Source organism: Strix uralensis, chromosome 6, assembly GCF_047716275.1.
Source record: "Strix uralensis isolate ZFMK-TIS-50842 chromosome 6, bStrUra1, whole genome shotgun sequence".
Classification (NCBI taxonomy): Eukaryota; Metazoa; Chordata; class Aves; order Strigiformes; family Strigidae; genus Strix; species Strix uralensis.
The window spans coordinates 6,390,602-6,410,162 of NC_133977.1; the positions used below are offsets into that span (position 1 = coordinate 6,390,602).

Consider the following 19,561-nt stretch of genomic DNA (forward strand, 5'->3'; position numbering starts at 1 on the left):
TCAGTAAACCAATTGGCAAATTTTGTGGGGGAATTTTCTTTTTTTCCCCCCCCCCACTTGGTTTGTTTTTTAATACATGCTGCTGCCTCACTGTCCACAACAGAAGGAAAAGTTTGCTTGGATTTCCACATCCTTGATTTTAAGGAGTATTTTTAACATACTGGTATCTATCTCTTAAAGTGCAGTGCCACTTCCTCAGCAGCCGGGCGCGATGGGCTGGCCCCAGCTCTGGAATGAGCCCTGACCTGCGGGTAGTCTGGTTTTGCAGCCTAAGGTAGAATGGTGGAGGGAAGGGAGGTTGTCCCTAGTGAGTGCAAAAGGATGATATTCTTTATCAGCTAATGCAACTGGCATGTAAATCCTTACCTCTCAAAGCCAGTTTAAGTATGTTTTGGGAGCTGAATCCTGCTATACTCTTCTCTTTATCTGTACACAACCAGAGCATGGTCTGGCCAGTTGTTTGCATTGGCAAAAACTAAAGTCTCTCTCCCTTCCCAAAAAACCTGTCAGCATTCTATGTAAATCACACAAAAAGCTGTGGTCCATAGTAGAGGCTGTAATTTGCATGTATGCTGGGACGAGAATGTGGCTTTCCTTACACCAGGGACCTAGGCTTTGCGAGAAGCTGTGCCATATGGCTTTGGCTGCGTTAAACATGTGGAGTCACAGTTTTCTTCAGCCATTATTCATCTGTTCCTGAGGAGCACTTGTCTTCCCTGCCACGTTATGGTAGTTCAGTCACACAGATATAGGGACAGAGAAAATTAATCTGTGCTGTGAGTGATGCTGGAGTAGATGAACTCAGTGTCCGATCTCTCATCCTCATGTGCTGGAGCATCCATTTCCTCTGATGTCTGCAGTCACCCCTTCCCGTGATAGACCAAGCCAGGGATTTCCCATTCATCCTTCAGATCTGCACAAGCGCTGCCTTGTGCGTGTGGTGGAAGCGATGCTTTGGTCCACGGCACCTCTGTCACGGAGCCCATGGCACTGTTCATCTGATACTGCCAAACACATTTCTCTGAAAACACTGATAATTTAGGTGAAGCGTTTTTGTAATCTGCATGGGCATCAGGAGAAGGCCCTTTCTATTTATTTGTCATCGCTGACAGAAAATAAATAAAACACTTAATGTGGGAATTAAGCATGATGCACTCCCTACTTTAGTGAGCAGGGTACCCCCCCACCCCCTCCTGCACGTGGTACATCCTTGTGTCAGAAGAATAGCATGTGTCAGGTTTGATTTATTTTCCTCCTTTCTCATACTATCTTCTTTTGGTCCAGATTTCATATTCCACAGCACATGCCCTGAATAGCAACATCTTTATCAGAGTTTTTTGTTACTTCAGGAGATGACTGGTCACATAATATTGCCACTGGATACTCCGGGGGCTTATGCTTGGGGGTGTTGAGGGAAGGGGAGAAGAAGAAGATAAGGTCAATAATCCAATTTGTCTGAGGTAATGAAAAGGAACTCCAGTGATTTCTCACCTCTTTAGGCTTTCTGCTAGCGGGCCTGAATTAAAATTTTCTTGCTCCTCATTTTTGGTAAAGCAGAAACCATTTGCTGATACAGCCCTGCTGCTGCCTCTGTAATCTGCAAGGTCCACGCATTGTTCTCCCTTGCACTGTGAATTTGTGGGGGTTTTTTTCTCCACTGTAACATCCAGTCCTTTATCAAGTCCACTGCTTTTTATTTCTAAAGGAGGGTTGGGATTGTCCTCATTGTTATAAGAACACCCAGAGATTAAATGCTTTCTCTGTGTGGACATAGTGGGACAGTGACAGGTCAAATCTGGGTCCCCGGGTACAGGGCACAGCAGTCAGCAGGGATAGCAGTCTTGACCCACTCTCACTTTGGGCTGCTCATAGGTTATTTTTAGGCTTTTTTTGGGTGCTAACTACAGGAGGGTCTCAGATCTTTGCTTGCACTCCACGTGCATTTTAGTACCATAAATTCAGTGAAATTAGATATGTTATGTGCCCATGAGGAAAATCCTCAAGTTCTGCTTTAGCATCCATAGTGTTATAACTGAACATATGCAACACTGGAACTCTGAATGCTATTTAACTTTTTTTCATGCAGAGTTCAAGTTTTTGGGACACCACTAATAAATGAGGAAAAACCCAGTTGTGCTGTTCAGTATAAAAGACTTCTGTGCCTAAAGAAGCTAACCAAGAACAAATTTAAACAAATGGTCATATTAACATATTACGATTTACTCCGTGGGACTGCTTGTTTTATTTTCTAGTAGAAAGGTTTTATTTGGTTTAATTTGTAATTTGTAACCTAGTGCAGGCTTCCTGCCTCTTGCAATATGAATTGATTTGGCACTGAATCAAAAACTGCAGAGGCAAATTTTTAAAAGTGATATTTTCTACTTAGGTTCTTAAATCTAACATTTCCAGAAGTCTCATTTTCTACTTAAGCATAAAGAAAGGGAGCTTAGATTTTCAAAACTGCTCTCTGCCTAAGGATGCGTTTTACTTGCAGTACTCAGTAGCTAAACTCTTCTGGTATTTTTGCCAGTTCACAGTTCTCTCTTAAGAATATGGTCATAAATTTGTGTACAGAGGACACTTGGAAATCACCCAGGATTTCCCAGAATTTTTCATGAGAGAGTTGTCTCTACTGTTTTATAATAAATTGCCCTTTCTGAAAGTAGGTTTTTCCAACAAAAAGCCCTAGTAAAATCACTGATTTCAGGTGATGTGCAGCCTGTTAAGTGAATCTGATAGAACAGTAAGTAGGTATGCAGACTAGATTGTCCCCAGAATAACAAATACAGAATTGGAGCGAAGTCTGCTGCTCTGTATCTCGCTTGGGTAAAGGCAGGTTGCAACTCACTGCCTGTCACTCTGTCAGTAGCACAGCTGATATTTCATTTGTGCTCCTGGGACAGAGCAGAATCAGAGCAGTTGCGGCATCTGATGAATCAGGAGAAATGTTTCATTTTAACTGAATATTAACAAAAAGCCTACTACAGAAGGGTGAAAATCAGTATTGTTAGTATGAGCAAATACTTTCTGATGGCAGCATGGACACAGTAATTTTGCATTAAGAGGTTAAAATAAATGTGTTTGAGAAGTACCTAAGCTATCCTTTGCATATCAAAAGTATGTGCCAAACAAAAAAGGGTGAGATCTTAGATACACATTTAGCCAGGACGGATGTTAAATGTAGTCCCACTGGACCCGGTTCTATGTAGAAGGACTCTATCCTGGCTTTCCTTGTTATAATGAAGAGACTTTAAAACCAACATTTTTTTAAAAAAAGGTAATTAAAACATTCACAGGAAGGGACTTGAGCACTGCTGTAGAAATAACTAGGCCTCACTGTTAATGAGAACCAGTGCATTATTTTGTGAGCTGCTCCGTTTGATTTCAAAGGCACAAAAGTTACCAGCCAAGGGTTGTGAAAATCTAACTCTCCTTGGCTGCGAGGTCTGCAGGCTCTTTGTCCTCAGTCAAATTTCTGTTTTGATACAGAAAATATCACTGATGTATTATTTTGCACCAGTATGAGATTCGAAGAAGGATAACTCATACTGAAACTTCTGCGCAGCACTTCCGTGCTGAGGCGGTAAAGGAGAGTTATTGTGCAGGGAAGCTTCCAATTAAGCAGAAAAAGGAGTTGGTTTGCTTTTTGAAATAACATTTGACATATAAGTGGTAAAATATGAATGCTATTAGTGGGAAGTTAATCAGTTCATTCGCTTGGTTTCAGGTTGTATCAGCTAGACGGCGTTCGTAGCTTGTTCTATGAAGTCTCCAGCCAGCTGCCAAATATTAAAGATACTTATGAAGGGACAGTGTCTTGCTAATAACCCTGACTCCCTTGGTCCACTTCACCTTTCATCTCAGTATTTGTTTGCGCAACAGCAAGTTAACTTGTGTACTTTAGATACTGGTGTAGTTAAAGAGCAGTAATATTTCATTATTACATTTCCTGGAGGAGACATAGCTGTAACGGATGCATGTTAAACAACAAACTGTGAAGTTTCAGCAGTATTTTACTGTAATTTGGAGGTAAATATTTGAAATCGTACCTTTTAATTACTACTTTATTTAACTGTAAAATGATAAAAACCTGTGGATTTATGTATTTATTTAATTAATTATCAGGGCTGTTCCCTGGCACAAGCCCCTCTTACTAAGCCTTAGGAAAGGTAATACTTGGCAGCTCTAGCTCACCTTACCGTGTCCATTCCTGAAGTAACTTTAGATAATTAAATTCCCTGAGCTGCAGAACAAGGCTTTTTAGACATTCTTGGTTTTGTCTGGCTTTAGATCTTAAAACTGGAGTTGAAAAGAAACATCATTTTTGTTTGGCTAGCTGTTCCTCCCCCTCTCCCCACTCAGAAAGTCAGTTTGTTTTGTTTTTTTTAAATCACTAAGCTTTGAGGTTTTTCTGCCATGGTTTAGCTCTAAAATAGAGAAAAGGTTTAATACTTAGAGTAGACTAAAAATATTTGCAGTTGCGTTGTTGTCACATAGTTCCCAGTGCTGAAAAGCAAAACGCTTGCTTAAGTTGCCTTTCAGTACATGTTCTTCTTATAAGGAGTTTTTACTTTAATAAAGCAGTGTAAGTATGTAGAGTGAAATGGTAAATACATAGCTATAAATAGTGAAAAACGTACCATGCTTGTAATCGTCATTACTCTCTTGTAGTTGTGTATGCCACCTGTTTAACAGGTCTATAGTTTCTGGTATGTCTGTGCTGCCATCACCCCCAAAGATACGAAAACGTTTGAAACATCATCAAGGACTGTCATGTAGAGAAAAAATTTATTTAAAGACTTTTTGTGAGTGGATGTTTAGTTTGAAGTGTGATTAATTTGAGCCTATGGATAAAAACTTCGAGTTTTCACAGAAGAGTAAGAGGAGAAAGGATGTCAAGGTTGTTATTTTGTTATTAGGAAATAGTAATACTGGAGAACTGCTTACAGACCTACTAGGAAAAGGCAGCAGGATAAATGATTGTCTTCTCAAGGCACTGAAGTGACAAAGAAATCTGGTTTGCTAGTATCTGAAGCAGGCATCAGCACAGTTCTTAAAAACCAGCAAAATATTCTTATTATTAAGTCTTCACTATTTTTGTACCCTTCTATTGGAGAATGGTCTCTCAGATTAACTGTACTAATTGTAAAAGCCACTAATCAATAGTGCAAAGGTGTGACCAAAATTAACAGTCATCCCACAAGCCTGCAGCTTAAACAAGGAGAAGGAATCAAATGATTAGACAAAAGTATAACAAACAGATCAAAGCAGCTATTTACCCGGAATTAAGCCAGTAGGAAAAATGAATTTGTGCTGGCTTTGAATAGATAAAAAGGTTATTTAAGGTAAAATGTGCTATTGTGGCAGATTCTGTCTGTTGCAAGAGAAGAGCAGAGTATTGGTGTCTTTGTGGTGGGTGTTTTCATGTCATCTGTGCCCCCAAACTGAGGTGCAGTGACTGTTTGAATTCCTGACCAGAGGCTTCAGCTGCCAGTTTATCAAGGAATAATACCTGCTTTTACATGGCCTCCAAAATATCAAAGATAAGTGGGTGATGTAGTGGGTAAAACATATTAACTGCATAGTTTTAAATACAACAGGAGTAAAAGGAAAGACTTTAGACTTGGTAAGAAACTCGCTACCTTCTTTAATGTTGTCATCCTGAAACTGAAGCTATCATTCCTGAATACTGAGAAACGTGTTAAAGGAAGGGGTTTTGCCTGTTTTCTCAGACAGTGAAAGCAAAACAGAAAAGAAAAAAAAAACCCTTATGTTTTTCTACTGCAGGCTCTTTACATATCTCTCTTATGGACATTTTGAAATGATATGAAAGAAGATAATGGCTAATCAGATCCTTTAAGTATAGTGTGGGAGTTCGAAAGGGAGACCACAAACTCTATCAATTCCAATGAGCTCGTGTTCGGTGTATTGGAAGAAGAGCTTTATGCCCTGATTTTTTTTTTTTTTTTTTATCATTACTCTATAATGTTCTTGGTAAGATTGTAGAAACCTTAGTATCTTCCTCAGTGCATCTGAAGCGGTTTCAGATGTAATTTCCAGCTCACACAGGTGAAGTGAAATTGCAGAGGTATGGCATATATATGGTGCACCTGTCTTCTGCTACCCTCCTGGTAGGACCGTAATGCTGGCAGTGATTTAAACCACTGAAGCAAGAATTGCTTGTGGGCATCTGTAAGAGCTCTCGTCTTCCTCTTTCCATTTGAATCTACAGACTTATTTTGGACTTTGCACTAGACACGTGAACTCCTTTTGTAAAAACATAGCATTAATTTTGTCCAGCAAGGGAGTAATCAATTTAAAGCAATTGAAAAAGGCTTTGGAGAGATGTGACAGATCACAGAATGTGTTTGTACTTCATGAGATCTGTGCTTCAGGCCACTGAATTCAACATCAGAAAGTCCCACCAGACTCTGTGATGCACTGAAAAAATTAATGAGGTTGCTTACATCTGAAATCTGATGTTCAGGACCTTGTTGCACTGGAGCCCTACTTGGTGAAAACATTTCTGCATCTAAAGCCCAGCTGCAGTAAAGCGTTTAGGCAAGTGGCCAGCACAAGTATATGCTTGTGCCCTATTGGTTTGCACAGAGGGACACAAGTGGATGATTTGAGCTGACTGTCTGCCCAAGAATGCTGGAGCAGAGACTTAGTGTCCTCAACAAATGTTGACATAAGAGTATGGTTTTGATAATATTTCACAAAACCTGTGTGAGTTTGTCAGGTTTTTTCCTCTAAATAATAATAATAGTAGTAATAATAATAATAATAATAATATTTTTTAAAGGTTGTTTGTTTTTATGGATCCAGTGCCACTGTCTAGGGCAAATATGAAGGATTAGCATCAAAATAAGTTTTGGATGTGTGTGAATGCATGGGGTGAAGGGAGAGGGTAAGGTGTAGAGTTTCTGTTAATTTTTTTTTCATCAAATGAGTCTTTTCAATTAGTTTTACTTAGAGCACAAATTTGCTTATTTCACAGTTTAATGGTCTAAGATTTTTATCAGTGTTTGCTACTGCCCAGAGCTTGTGGGCTTCATCCTCACTGTCATTGATTCTCTTCATACCATTCTAGCATTGCAAAGCAGTCTTTAAAAGGGGATTTCAATTAAAGTATAATGTAAGCAAAAGATTTGGTTTGAAGCTAAGACCTTAACATCTGTCCAAGTCCAATTGTTAGTCAGTTCTAAAAACTCATATGGATTGGACCTATATTAAAAATAAGTGCAAAACCATAGAGATAAATACTACAAAACCACAGTTATGGATTTAAATTTTGAGCAGAGCTCATCTTTTATGAAGGATAAAACCTCTGAGGTGGAGAACTTTGAGAAAATTGGGCTACATTAATCACCTCAAGGAAAGAGCCTCAAATCACTATTTGAGGCTTTGTCTGTTGTGCAAAAGAAACAGCCTCTGACTTTAGCAAGTGCCGTGTGATGGTGGTGGTGGGGACTGTACCTATGTAAGATGGCACTGTTACAAAGAGCAGGATAACTGGCTCCATGCGTCTTGTGATGTTTCTTGACAGCTCTCTCCCTTCCAATTCCCTTCCAGGTGAACGCCCCTTCCACTGTAACCAATGTGGAGCTTCTTTTACCCAGAAGGGGAACCTGCTGAGGCACATCAAGTTGCACTCTGGGGAGAAACCGTTCAAATGTCCCTTCTGCAGCTATGCCTGCCGACGGAGGGACGCCCTCACAGGACACCTCAGGACGCACTCTGGTGAGCCCACCTTGTCTTCTCTTCCCTCTTGTTTTTTCCTTTACCGTTCAAGTGAAGTAGATTTGTGAAAATAACTGTGTGTTCCTGGTGTCTCTGGGTCTGTACTATCCTCTTCAGATAGGGCAGCTCTGAACTTTGGGAAAGCCTTGATGTGAATCAGAAAAGTTGTGGTTCAGCCACACCTCTCCTTTTGTGTAACTGAGCTCCTCTGCTGATGCTATCGCATTTCCCTTTGAATGTCTCCTTGGGTGTATCCAGGCTTCGCTGGCAGATTGTTTTGACATTCTCAGCCCCAAAGTGGCTGTGAAATTCCAGAGATCGAAAAGAATAACTGTGGGCTCTTGGAAGCCTGCTTTGCAGTTCATACCCATTTCTTCATCTAATAAATGCCATATGCTGGTGGAGTTCATACTTGTTCATCTTTCAAAAACCTCCTAATTGCATTTCTGATTCAGTTACATCTTGCTCTAGTCCCAATTCATGGCAGCCACAGCACTCGCCCTAGATGGTGGCCAAGAGAGATTGGGTTTGTCTTGCCTTGCTACCTGATAGTATCGTGTCTATATCAAGCCTACTTGATACAGTTTCTTGATAAGTTCTAAAGAAATACCTGTCACGTAACTGCGTGTTAGTCATTATATTGGTAGCCCTGATGATCAGGATCGGATGTGTTTCTAGTCCCTGTACGCTACACCAAGGGGCTGCATTCTGCCCACTTAGTCATTTGTGTAGGACTCTTGAGTGAGATCTTGCTGTGTTTTTTATCTCCTAGGATGTTCAGCTTTTGTGTCCAGGCCATTTATAGGAGACTGTGTTTTTCATTGTTGAATGAGCAGAGATAATTGGACTGGTTACAAGTGACAGCATTATAGATGAACTTTTCTGGGTGTTAGCAAATGTGTGACTACTGAAACACAGTGGTTGAAGTGCAGCCACAGACAGAAACTCTGCATGTAAAAATGTAATCATGGAGCTTCCTGACTCTTTATATGCATTTCTTCTGCAGGGTCAGCATCACTTCAGTAGAGGTTTCTGGTTTGTGAGCATTAGGCTGGTCTTAGGATACAGAGTTGCCTTGACATTTCCAAGAATCAGAAAGATAAGCTAGTAAGCTTCTCCAGGTAGACTTTGGAGTATGCAGGAGGCTGTATTGATGCAAACGTACTGCTGACAGAAAGCATGAGCTTCCAAGGGAGTGCAAGTGTGGGATTAGACTGAGAGAGAATTTCTTGAGAGTTGTCAGCCGTGAGGATTTGATCTGAAAGTCAAAAGGGAAAATGTCTGTGGAGCTGTGAGGTGCAATTTTCACACATCTGACCATAACTGTAGTTTCAACTTGAAATTTAGTAAAAAAGAAAACACGATAAAAATATTCACCATTAAAATAAAAAAGGGAGTTGTGACATAAAATAGCCCACATTACAAAACATGAACATTGCGGTTGAAGATTGTTTTCATAATATGAATATAGGTTTTGTTACCTAGATACAGCCATTGATAGAGATTGTTCGTTCTTCCTGTGTGAAAAGTGCATGGCTGATGTTTCTGCTTTTTGCATGAGGATGAAATGTAAAGGTGTGGGATTTTCAGAAGGCACCTAAGCTATTTAGGCATACAAGTTCCCCTGGAGCTCCTTCCCTAACTGACTTATCTGTGTTCAGGTGTGCTCAATTTGTAATTTTATGGTTTGTTTTCAGTGGAGAAAGTGTCACCCCTCTTAAGTAGTCAGCTAGGACAGTTTTCAGCAGAGGGCCAGCAGGAACAAACAAGTGCTCCCACAACACTCTCCAAGACAATTCTTAGAGTAGCACTCACAGATGAAGAGTTAGAAACCTGAGATATTGCCCTAAAACCTGGCACCCGCCTACACAAAGGTGAAATGCCAGTCTGAGTGTGAGCATGGAAATTAAGGTGTCCTTCTGTCCCTGTTACACAGGCAAGCTTGCTTGGTTTATGCATATGTATTTGTGGAACCTGGTTCATGGAGAAGGTGGGTAGATGTTCGCTTTAAAAAAGTGCTTGTATAGTACACTGATACGAAACTGTTTTAAGCGGTTTCGTATTAGTGTACTTGCTATACAAGCTCTTTCTGCTTTAATAAAGCACACATCAAAGTACGTAGACCTTGAAGGTGTAGAAAATCTAGTAAACTTCATCGAAGGTCTTTTCCAACCTAAATGATTCTATGATTCTATAAATGTTTACCTTTTCTGCTATTTCTGACCAGAAAAGAGGATATCAGAGAAAATATAGAAAGAAGAGGTTGAAAACTGTTTTGAAATATGAGACTTCAATCCAGTTTCAATCTGGTACACTAAATTGAGGTGAGTCTGAATATGTTTTTTATTTAGAAGAGGAAAGCTCTTTAGATCAGATCCTCAGCTGATACAGGTTGGAATTACATCCCCTAAGCAAAGAAAGTACTGCTATTTTGCACCAGCTGAGGATCTGGTACATGATTTCAAAAATGCAAGACCAATTTCCTTTTTTCTGTTGTATGTCCTTTTCCTTCTTAAATAAAAAAGTGCTATTAATCAAAAAAACCGCATTCTTTCTTCCTTCCCAAGAAGGTTTTAAACTACTTGTTTTTTATGGAAGGCAGAGTATGCAAGAAAGGAATTAAAGAATTTTTTATATCTTTATTTTTCTCCCAGCTAGTTTGATCTGTGATTTTGAAAGCACTTTGTTTGTGTCACCACTTAGTCAGCTACACCCTCTCACTACTGCCATTTAGTCAATTTTTCCTGTGCTTAGTGCAGGATTTTCATGCAGTAAGACAGGAAAGGTGAAAAAATAAGGAAATGTAATTGCAAACAGAAATTAGCAGAAGCATCTCAGAGATATTTGAAATAGCTGAAGCTACTATTAACCTGGAAAAAATTAATTTATGACAGCTTTTTTTTTTTTTTGCACTTTGGATGGATTTTTAATTCATGATTTTTAATATTATTTCCTATTTATTTGAAAATGTTTCTAAGCATCACAATCCACATTGTGCCTCCCCTTCTTGTGCAGAATAATATTTTACTATATAAATATTCCCAGGATGAGTGGTTAACAGAATATTACTTCGCATCTGTAACACTGCTGCTCTTTAACCCTAAATAATTAAGAACTTATCTTGCAGTGATTTACCCCTGCAATTATTTACCTTTTACTGACATATGGAGTTCTGATGAACTTTGTGTGTGTATTTTCCTCCCACATGCAGCTTCTTTGATTTCAGGAATATAATGATGCCTTCAGGACATCAGTAGGATAACGCCTGGGGAGAGATTCATGCACAGAATTACACTAAGAGTGGGCATGAGCCTCAAGGTACTTACGGGACTTTCAGATGTTGTTTTCAGAATTAACTCCATAGTTCCACAACACAGATAATACAGGAGAGGTGACCGAGTGGGCTTCCAGGATGTGAGTGTAAGGACAGGCTGTGGAGGGCTGGGGCAGAAGTTGGTAGCCCCCTCCTGCAGGATGCCCTTGACAGACCAGCAGGGATTGGCTTCACCTTGCCTAGGTTTTGCTGTTTTTAAAGAGGAAAACACCCAGGCAAAGCCAGTCTCCTGATGGCAGGCACAGAGTACCTGCTATCTCACCCTGAGACGTGCCCATCTTCTCTCTCATCTTTAGAATTGCACATCGAGACAAAGGCAGATGCAAAACAGATGAGATGAATTCTACTGTAGGCAATTTAATGAACAAAACCCAGAAATTTTAAGGAAGACAGTTGATCCAACAGATCAGTCTGATGGTTAAAGCACCTAAGATGTTAACCTCTGTGCTTTGAAAGATATGACATACAACCTGATGCTGTTTTACCCTAAAAAGCCAGGGATCTTCAAATGGGCACGTAAAATTAGCAGTCATGTTTTGACATTAATTTCTTTTCTGTCTAAAATGGAGCCAAGTCAGCCTTCCCCTCATAATGCTATTGTCAACATAAATGCTTTGATAATTCTTTAAAAAGTCAAGGTTGCAATGATGAGCAATCTGGAAGACCCCATAGAAAACATTAGTGCATTAGTTTTCAGAGCAGGGCTTGGGCAGTAAGCCGTAAATGAGGGATGGGATCACTTGCTAAGGGGAAAACAAAACGCAGATTAAGTGAGAGCCATCCATCCATCCTTTGCACTAAGCAAGGATGGTCCCGTGGGCAAATTATTTTGTGATTTTTGTGATTAAAAGACTGTCCCGTCATGCATGCACACACACTGACCACATGAACCCTTCTCAGGCAACCTTAATTATGGAATTTCCTGATTTTTCTCTTTATCTTAGCAACTTCAATCACATTCCCTTACTGTGGGAGTATGTAAGTGTTATTCGTATATGAAAGCAGTTTTAGTGTTTATTTCTTCCTAAAAGCAGGTAGTCAGATCATTATTTTTTCCTGTCACAGAAGCTTTTCCTTGCAATACATTTTAAAATTTGCTTCCAAGCTACTTTTTTCCTGTTTAGAAAATGCTTTTTTTTCCCCTTCTCCGCTTTTAACGAATATTTGCTTTTTCCTCCCCCTCTTCTTCCTGCGTTGCTGCTGCACGTTGTTTGTTACTGCCCAGCTCTTCAGTAGCACTGAACTAATGGTATCATTTTATTTGCAAAAGAAAAGCAGTGAAGCATTTGTTTTGAAAAGAAAGGCTCAGGCAAAAACTCCCAAAAGCACAATCTTAGCAAACTATGTACAGTGTGGAAGATAAAAGGCATGTATAATTAAAAAGGTAAATGCCTCGTTCATGGAAAGATAGTAACTCCGTCTACGCTTCTTGGTTTGCAAGTCTATCTTTCTCATCTCGTCTTCTCCATAAGGACTTTCTTCTCAGCTCCTCCTGTGTGGTAGTGAGCCATTCGAGATGTCCTACACGCCTGCAATTGCATGGCTGTTGTCGGCAGAACTGACAAGTGATATCTGTGTGTGCAACTGTGCTCAGAGGCAGAAGGAACCTGGTTCCTAGTTCTGACAATGTGCCTGACTCAATACATATTTGGGAGAGTCATTCCACCTGTGAGTGTCTCAGTCCAGCTGAAAAATTGGGTGAACAAGCACAGTGCTGAAAGAGACAATGCTGTGCATGAAGTCCTGCCTGTCAAAAGCCAGTGAGAATTATTGAAACAGTGGCAAGGACAGATATTAAGAGTAATGAAGAGTCAATGTTTTAAACTGCTTTTTTCATCTTGAAGAGACTTTTACCACTATTAACATCTCCAGTCTCAAAAGGCCCAGTATCTACTGTGTAACTATGTCTTTGAGGTTGGGAACATCATAATTAAAAGAATCTTGGGACCTGAAATTCTTCTTACTCTCTGCGCTGGACTGACTCAAACATGTTGTGAATGGCAAAAAAGAATTAAATGTGAACAAGTAGGATACTATCTGTGAAAAATGAAGCAAGTATGTGAAGAGGCGAGGGGATATTTTGCATGCAAATCCCAGTTCCACAAATAGGTTAGCAAACAGCATCTTCCCTCAGTTGTGATGAGCCAGTGGGCATTTATTCTGTTGATCTGATACTTAAAGCTCTATTTAATCAGGCAGAGCTACTCTTCCTCTCAGGTTTTCTTGTGCTATTTCAGTTAAACTCAGTGGAATTAACCTCGTCACAAAACCATTTTGTGTTTTTCTTATCGGATGCCAGGTCCCAAACTGTTATTAGCATGTACACAATACTGCACCGTCTCTGCTTTCTCATTAATGCTTCCAGTACCCAGAGGCCTTCGGTCTGTGTTGTAGAGTGTCTAAAATCTCTGGTATTCTGCTTTCCATATTGTTTGTATGTGCATTTTTGGAAGGTAAGACCAAAATGTGTACAGGGTTAGGAGTTTGGTATGCCAGGTCTTTCATCCCCCAGGCATCCTTATTTAAAGTTTAATCCTCTGTAGAGCCAATTTGGATCCCATACTTCACTAAAGCCCCATCTGAACCTGATCCTTGAAGTGGTGGGGTCCTCTTCACCTCCAGAGCACTACTGTGATAAGTATTAGTATCAGTTATATAAAAAGATCATCTTTTATGTGCTCAGAATTATCTCAGTGTACAAGCTTGGTCATGCTAAGCCTTTTCTACAGAGCATAATTATCACTGAGAAATCATCTTTGATTTAAAGATGCTGTGGGATCATGATCTTTCCAGAAAAGATACATGTAGGCTTTGGTTTTGGGGGGAACTTCTGAAAAGGTATGGTTCTACCTAGAGCAAGAAGTGTTCACTTTTAAAAGTATTGAAATTCCATAAAGATTCCCTCTTATCTGTGGTAGTTATGGATCAATCTTTGACTCTTCAACCCAAGAGATCTGTTTCCGACAGATAAGACAGAGAAACAGGAGAAGTGGTCGTGGTGAACAAAGGTAGATGTGCTGTGTGCCAGCCTCATGAATATCTCTCTCTTTTAGGACTGGGTATCATCTTTTTTCCTTTTTTTCCTTTCTTTTTTTTTTTTTTTTTTTTACCTTCCCCCTCTCTCCAGGGTGTGTGATTGAGATGACAGGGGAACAGATGCTGTGTGGCTCCCTGCTTCTCGTGATGCCCTAGTGTAAGCAGGAGGTGGCCTGTTCCTTTAGTGCTTGGGGGCTGCCTGTAAATTGGCGGAATAGAGAAAGACTCACCCACTCCGCCAGCAATGAGAGACACCAACACTATGGGAGTATCCTTGTTCTAAATATCAATTCACAGCAAGATTAGTAGGTGCTAAGATTTATCATGGTATCTGTGAGACAAGTCTCGTGCCTCCTGCTGTATCTCTCAGTGGAATGTGGCCTTGCTATGTCTCTGCCTCCTGCAGGTCTACCAGTGAGTCCTCTATTCTTCAGCAGAGAGAATGGGGAGAGCAGATCTGGAGGGAGGTTGCGTCATCTTCTCCTTTCCCTGATCATCCAAGTTTCTTCTCCTTAATGAGACAAGGTGGCAGAATTGTGTTTGGTGTCAGGTTAAGTCTCTAGATCCTTGGCAAGGAAGAGTTTTATGTTTGGCAGGAGGTCCTGCACCACAAAATGGGGAAGAGTACGAATGCCCCAACACTGCAGCTGCACAATGAGGGAGTTTCCTCAGGGCAGATTTCAGCTCTGCAGTGCAACAAGGTGCTTATTACAAAGAGGGGACGGGTTGTCCTTTGCCCGTTTCTTCAGACCTCCTGAACCTGCTGTCACCTCATCCAGAAGGTCAGACAGCCCTGTAATACTTAGGGGTAACAAGGTCCTTATTTAGACAGCATCACTGTGGTGTAAGATTCACGTGGGATCATGCCTCATTAATTTTGACCAGTTCCTTTCTTCCTGATGGAATGCCTGTGCCAAGATGGAAGTGTGTGTTTGGGACAGGACTGCTGATGTCCAGTTTGCTGTGTGGTTTCTGTCTCCCCTTCACATTAGCAATTCACATCCTGGCATCATCAGCCAGATTCTGTACCTCTTTGTGTTGCCTCAGACCATATACAACTAGAACGAAGCACCTGGTCCTGCCCTATTGGGCTGCTATTTGGAGAGAAAACGGACACTTCTTCACTGCTGGGTGATGCCAGTTCTTACACCAGCCATCCTGCTTTGGAGGAGCAAATGAGACAGTGACTTTCTTTTTCCTCTGGGCTTTTACTCTGCCACAGTGCTATATGTGGGATTTCACTGGCATCAAAACAGGAGATGAATGTGATAAGACTTCTGCATATAGAGCAGCAGTCCTTCTAAACAGCATGCCTAACCTGTTTTTTAAACATCCAGAGAGACTGTTTCTATCGCCTCCCTAGGGAGACAATTCCACTTCCCATCTGCTTTTTATAGCTGTGACTCTTATCCTGATACTTAACCTAAACTATACTTTCTTTTGCTGCAGATTATTGCTCTTCCTAACACTATCTTCTGTGACTGTGAGTAATTCGTGTGCTCAGTTTACACTGTGATAGGCTGTAGTCATATGTCTGGCATTAATTCTGTTCTAGTCTCTCTTTATCTTCCAATCCTCTAATCTCTTTTTTTATTGCTAATTTTGAATTTTTTTGCTACTGTTATTCACTCATTTATGAAGGACTTAAATTGTAAAGTCATTTTACACTTTTGAAACATGGGCCAGTACAGATGCAGACCCCTTAACCTCGTCTCTGCCTCAGTTGCCTGTCAGTGAAATCAAAATAAAGAGCACTTCTCAACTTTGTCATGATGGTGAGAGGGCAGCATGCACAAATGATTGCAAGGCGCATGCATATTGCTGCAATGAAGGTCATGTAAGTACGTAGCAGAGTATTCTGGTGCTGCTGGTGCCCCTGCTGCATAGCATTGTGTATTATCTCCTTAGTTTTACTTAGCCTTTGTGCAATAGTGAAATGAGATAATTACAAAGTGGAAGGAATAATAACATTGTATTGTTACCATAACCACTGAGGTATTATACCCTGATACCAGCATGATTATCTTAGACACAATAGTAAGGTGATTATTAATAATGCTAAAGGACTTACTACTTAGCCTGCAATTTTTGTGTCTTTTTTTCTTTTATGAACCCTATCTATTTCATCAGCCCAAAGCATGTGTGAAGTGAGTATGTGTTGTTGCCTGGTTGTTATCCATTTTTCAGTGATGGGAAAATGAAATAGAAAAAAACCCATAAGACCCAATTTGCAAATTCAGGTACCTAAGCACCAAGGGAACTTCATGTGAATTACTTGTCTTTCTGCTCCAGAACTACTGTGGACAGGCTGGCAGGTGAGGGTCTAGTAGCTTAGGTATTTAAAGATGTGTAGCCCTTTGCTCCTTTAAGTTCAAACTATAGAGGCCTCTCTTGGCCTTGTTTTCCTTGTCGTCAGGGGTTGTTTCACAGATCCACTATTTTTATGCTCAAGTTTGCATATGTACATACAAAATCAGAGTTCAAGGTGCAGCTGTAAACACAGGCATTGCACAGCCAGGCTCCAGACGGTCTTTGGGAGCTGGGTGTCTCCTTGCATTAGAATAAGCTTGGGGGACGTGACCCGGTGCATGAGGAGTCCTCCTGCTCCAGAGGCAGCCTTCTGAGGTAGCTGCAGTGGTTTCTGTAGAACAGATCCAAGAGGTGACTGAGAGCTTTCTTGTGCACTTGAGAGGAGAAAATGGTTTTGACTTGACAAAGCCACATCTCAGCAAAACCAAGACCACTTCTTGCACATACTCTGTTTGAGCAGCAAAATACCACAGCAGCTCTAAGGAGGAAAAACGTAATTTCTTTTTCCCCTGAGAAAATTATTTTCAAGGGCAAAAAGCTTTTGCATATTGCCTCTGAGGAAAGGAGATCCAGCATTTGGAGCTGGCCTTTGTCAGTTCTTGAAGGAGTTTGTGAAACCTTTCAGCTTGAGAAAGTTTGAGCTTGGAGTCAAACGGTGGTTTGAGGCCGTCTTTCACTGCTATCTCAGAGCTATTTTATGGGGCAGTGTGAAATGGAGAATAGCCACTGACATTTTTGATAATATATGAGTGCTTTAAGGTGTCAGAGAGGGTTTTTTTGCTATCTGGAAAGAAACCCAAGAGAAACTAAAGGGGGGAAAAAATAACCCAGTTAACACCACGCCATAGCAGAGCTGCAGAAAGCTGCTACTGATATGTTCTCCTGAGCTCTCAGCAACCTGTAATTATGAATTGGCTTACAGCAAAGATATTGATGGATATCACTCAAGAAGGAAAATGAGATTGTCTAGATTTTTTACAGTCAACCTGTACTGAACTCTGTGTGACTCTCCTCCTATTTATAACCCTGTGTGAAGTTCAAGGAAACTTGTCCTGGAGGTTTCCCATGAGAGGGAACTGTGTTTTTACCTGACTAAAGCTCTCTGGATATCTTCCCATTTTTTATTTGATCTAAGTGTGAACTTTCTCCACCCTCTGCCCCTCCTTCCTTTCTGGAGTGGTTAGAGAGGTTGATTACAGCCAGGATTACACAAGAGATGCCAGTTGCATACATGTTTTGCATAACTGTGCTGTGTTGATTTCAGACAGGGTGCCCCAAGTTCCCTCCGTGCCTTGCAACAGAGACACGAGATCTCTATCTTCATTCCTGAAGCTGGAAAAATGCTGTTGAGGCCCTGCCTATTGCAACTTTGACAAAGAGCACCTGGCTGGGACGCTCCCCATCCACACAGTTATCTGTCCACTGCAAAGCACTCACTTTTGGAAAAGCCTCTACTTAAAGGTTGTTTGGGCTTTTTCTGTTAAATATGCAAGTGTCACTGTACCTCTGTGGGAAGTGCTGCAAGTGATCGGTGGGGCAGTGTAATTCAGTAGGATTTTCAACGTCAGGCGACAGAGTTCCCTGGGATGCTGCTGCTGCCCTGAAATTCCTCCTGCTCAGAGAGCTAGCTATCCTGTATTAAGGATGGGGAATGTGCTCCCCAAACATGTGTCCTTTTCCTCCCTTCCAGTGAGACAGGCGTGAATGCTCTCACGTGCTCCGAGATGGTCGAGGGCCCGTAGTGAGGATCTTGACCAGAAAATTAAGACAAGCTCATCCTAGTGCTGGTTTTGGGGCCAGTTCACCATGGTTCTTATCTTCAAAAGCACTGAGGTCTGCTTGATTTTGACAAGAATTAGGGGATTTGACAGTCTGGGCATTAGCCTGTGTTTCAGTTCCTTTTGCTGGGAAGTAGGTACTTTCTTCCCCCTGCCTCTTCAGTTTGGAGTGGAAGGCTAGGACAGCACAGAGTCTCCGCCGAGCTGAACAGGACCGGGACTGTTCTGAGCTGCCTATAGCACAGTGCTGTATCATGGGTTAGAGCTGGTCTCACAGGTAGGCAGAGCCCAGACTACTTAAGGGCTTCAAGCTCTTCCTAGAAAATAAATCATATGCAAGGGATACACTGCTGAAAATCTGATGATGAAATTTTTATATAGAAAAGCGACATGGGCCATAGACTCTCTCTCACTTGGATACCCTTCATGTGCATGCATTTTGCTCGTCTCCTTGGAGACAGTGGCTTGTCTGAGAGCAGCTAGCCTTGGCTAGGAAAGGCCTGACATTTCTGGTTTGTGGGATCAAGCTGTGCTGCTGAATTTTCCAACAACCACAGAGACATGATTTGATACAAGCATAAGCAGTTCTGTACAAGATTATAATGTGAGCATCTTTCTCTAATACCTCTCCGGGGACACCACTCAAGTCCCTGGTGTGAAAGATGGGTTCAAAGATCTTCAAGGAGAGCCTCACAATCCCCATCCCTCGGATAGCAGAAACGTTTGAGAAATTTCTCCCTTCCCTTTCCTTCTTCCGAAGAGCTGAGTCAGCTGGACTGGCATGTCTGGAACTCTGTGGCACCGCGAGCAGGCAGTCTGCCAGCTGCATTACACACCACATCCAAAGGAACACGTCACTCCTCTCTCTCTCTCTCTCATATTTTTTTTTTCCCCTTTGCAATCTCCACCCTCTCCCTTTTATTTTTCCTTGTTGATCCGTGTAGGTGAGTCAGAGAAACCTGCTCATCCACAACCTGTTCCTTCTTGCCAAATCCTGGAGCAGCACTCCCAGTTCTTGTTAGGTGTCAGGAATAGGTTATGAAAACAAAAACTGATACTGGCAGCATACTGAGTATAGAGTGCATACTGTAAATGAAAATTAAATGCATAGTGAATGTGCCACTTACAATGTGTTCCTAATAGAGTGATGTCTTTTGTAGGAGGCACTTTATTCTGTGATTCATGTATAGTATTAATTTCCTTCCTGTAAAACACCAGGATGGAACAGGGAAATGATTTAAGGCATAAGTAAGAGCACATTTAGGGAAAAAAGCCATCTTTACTCCACTGGATTTTAAAACAACAGGAGAGTAGAAAATTTCCAGTAGGAAAATAGGTGGTTCACAAAAGTGTTTTTGAA

The 19,561-nt window shown here is 41.1% G+C and overlaps 1 protein-coding gene across 6 annotated transcripts in view; it reads left to right on the top strand.

Moving 5' to 3' along the window:
- The window catches only part of IKZF2 (IKAROS family zinc finger 2), a 120,336-nt gene that overhangs the window by 64,689 nt on the left and 36,086 nt on the right, over nucleotides 1–19,561 (top strand). For all 6 annotated transcript variants that reach the window (XM_074872581.1, XM_074872579.1, XM_074872584.1 and 3 more), the window contains one exon: nucleotides 7,576–7,743. In XM_074872581.1, the coding sequence (XP_074728682.1) occupies nucleotides 7,576–7,743 (168 nt within the window). The remainder of the gene's footprint in view (nucleotides 1–7,575; nucleotides 7,744–19,561) is intronic.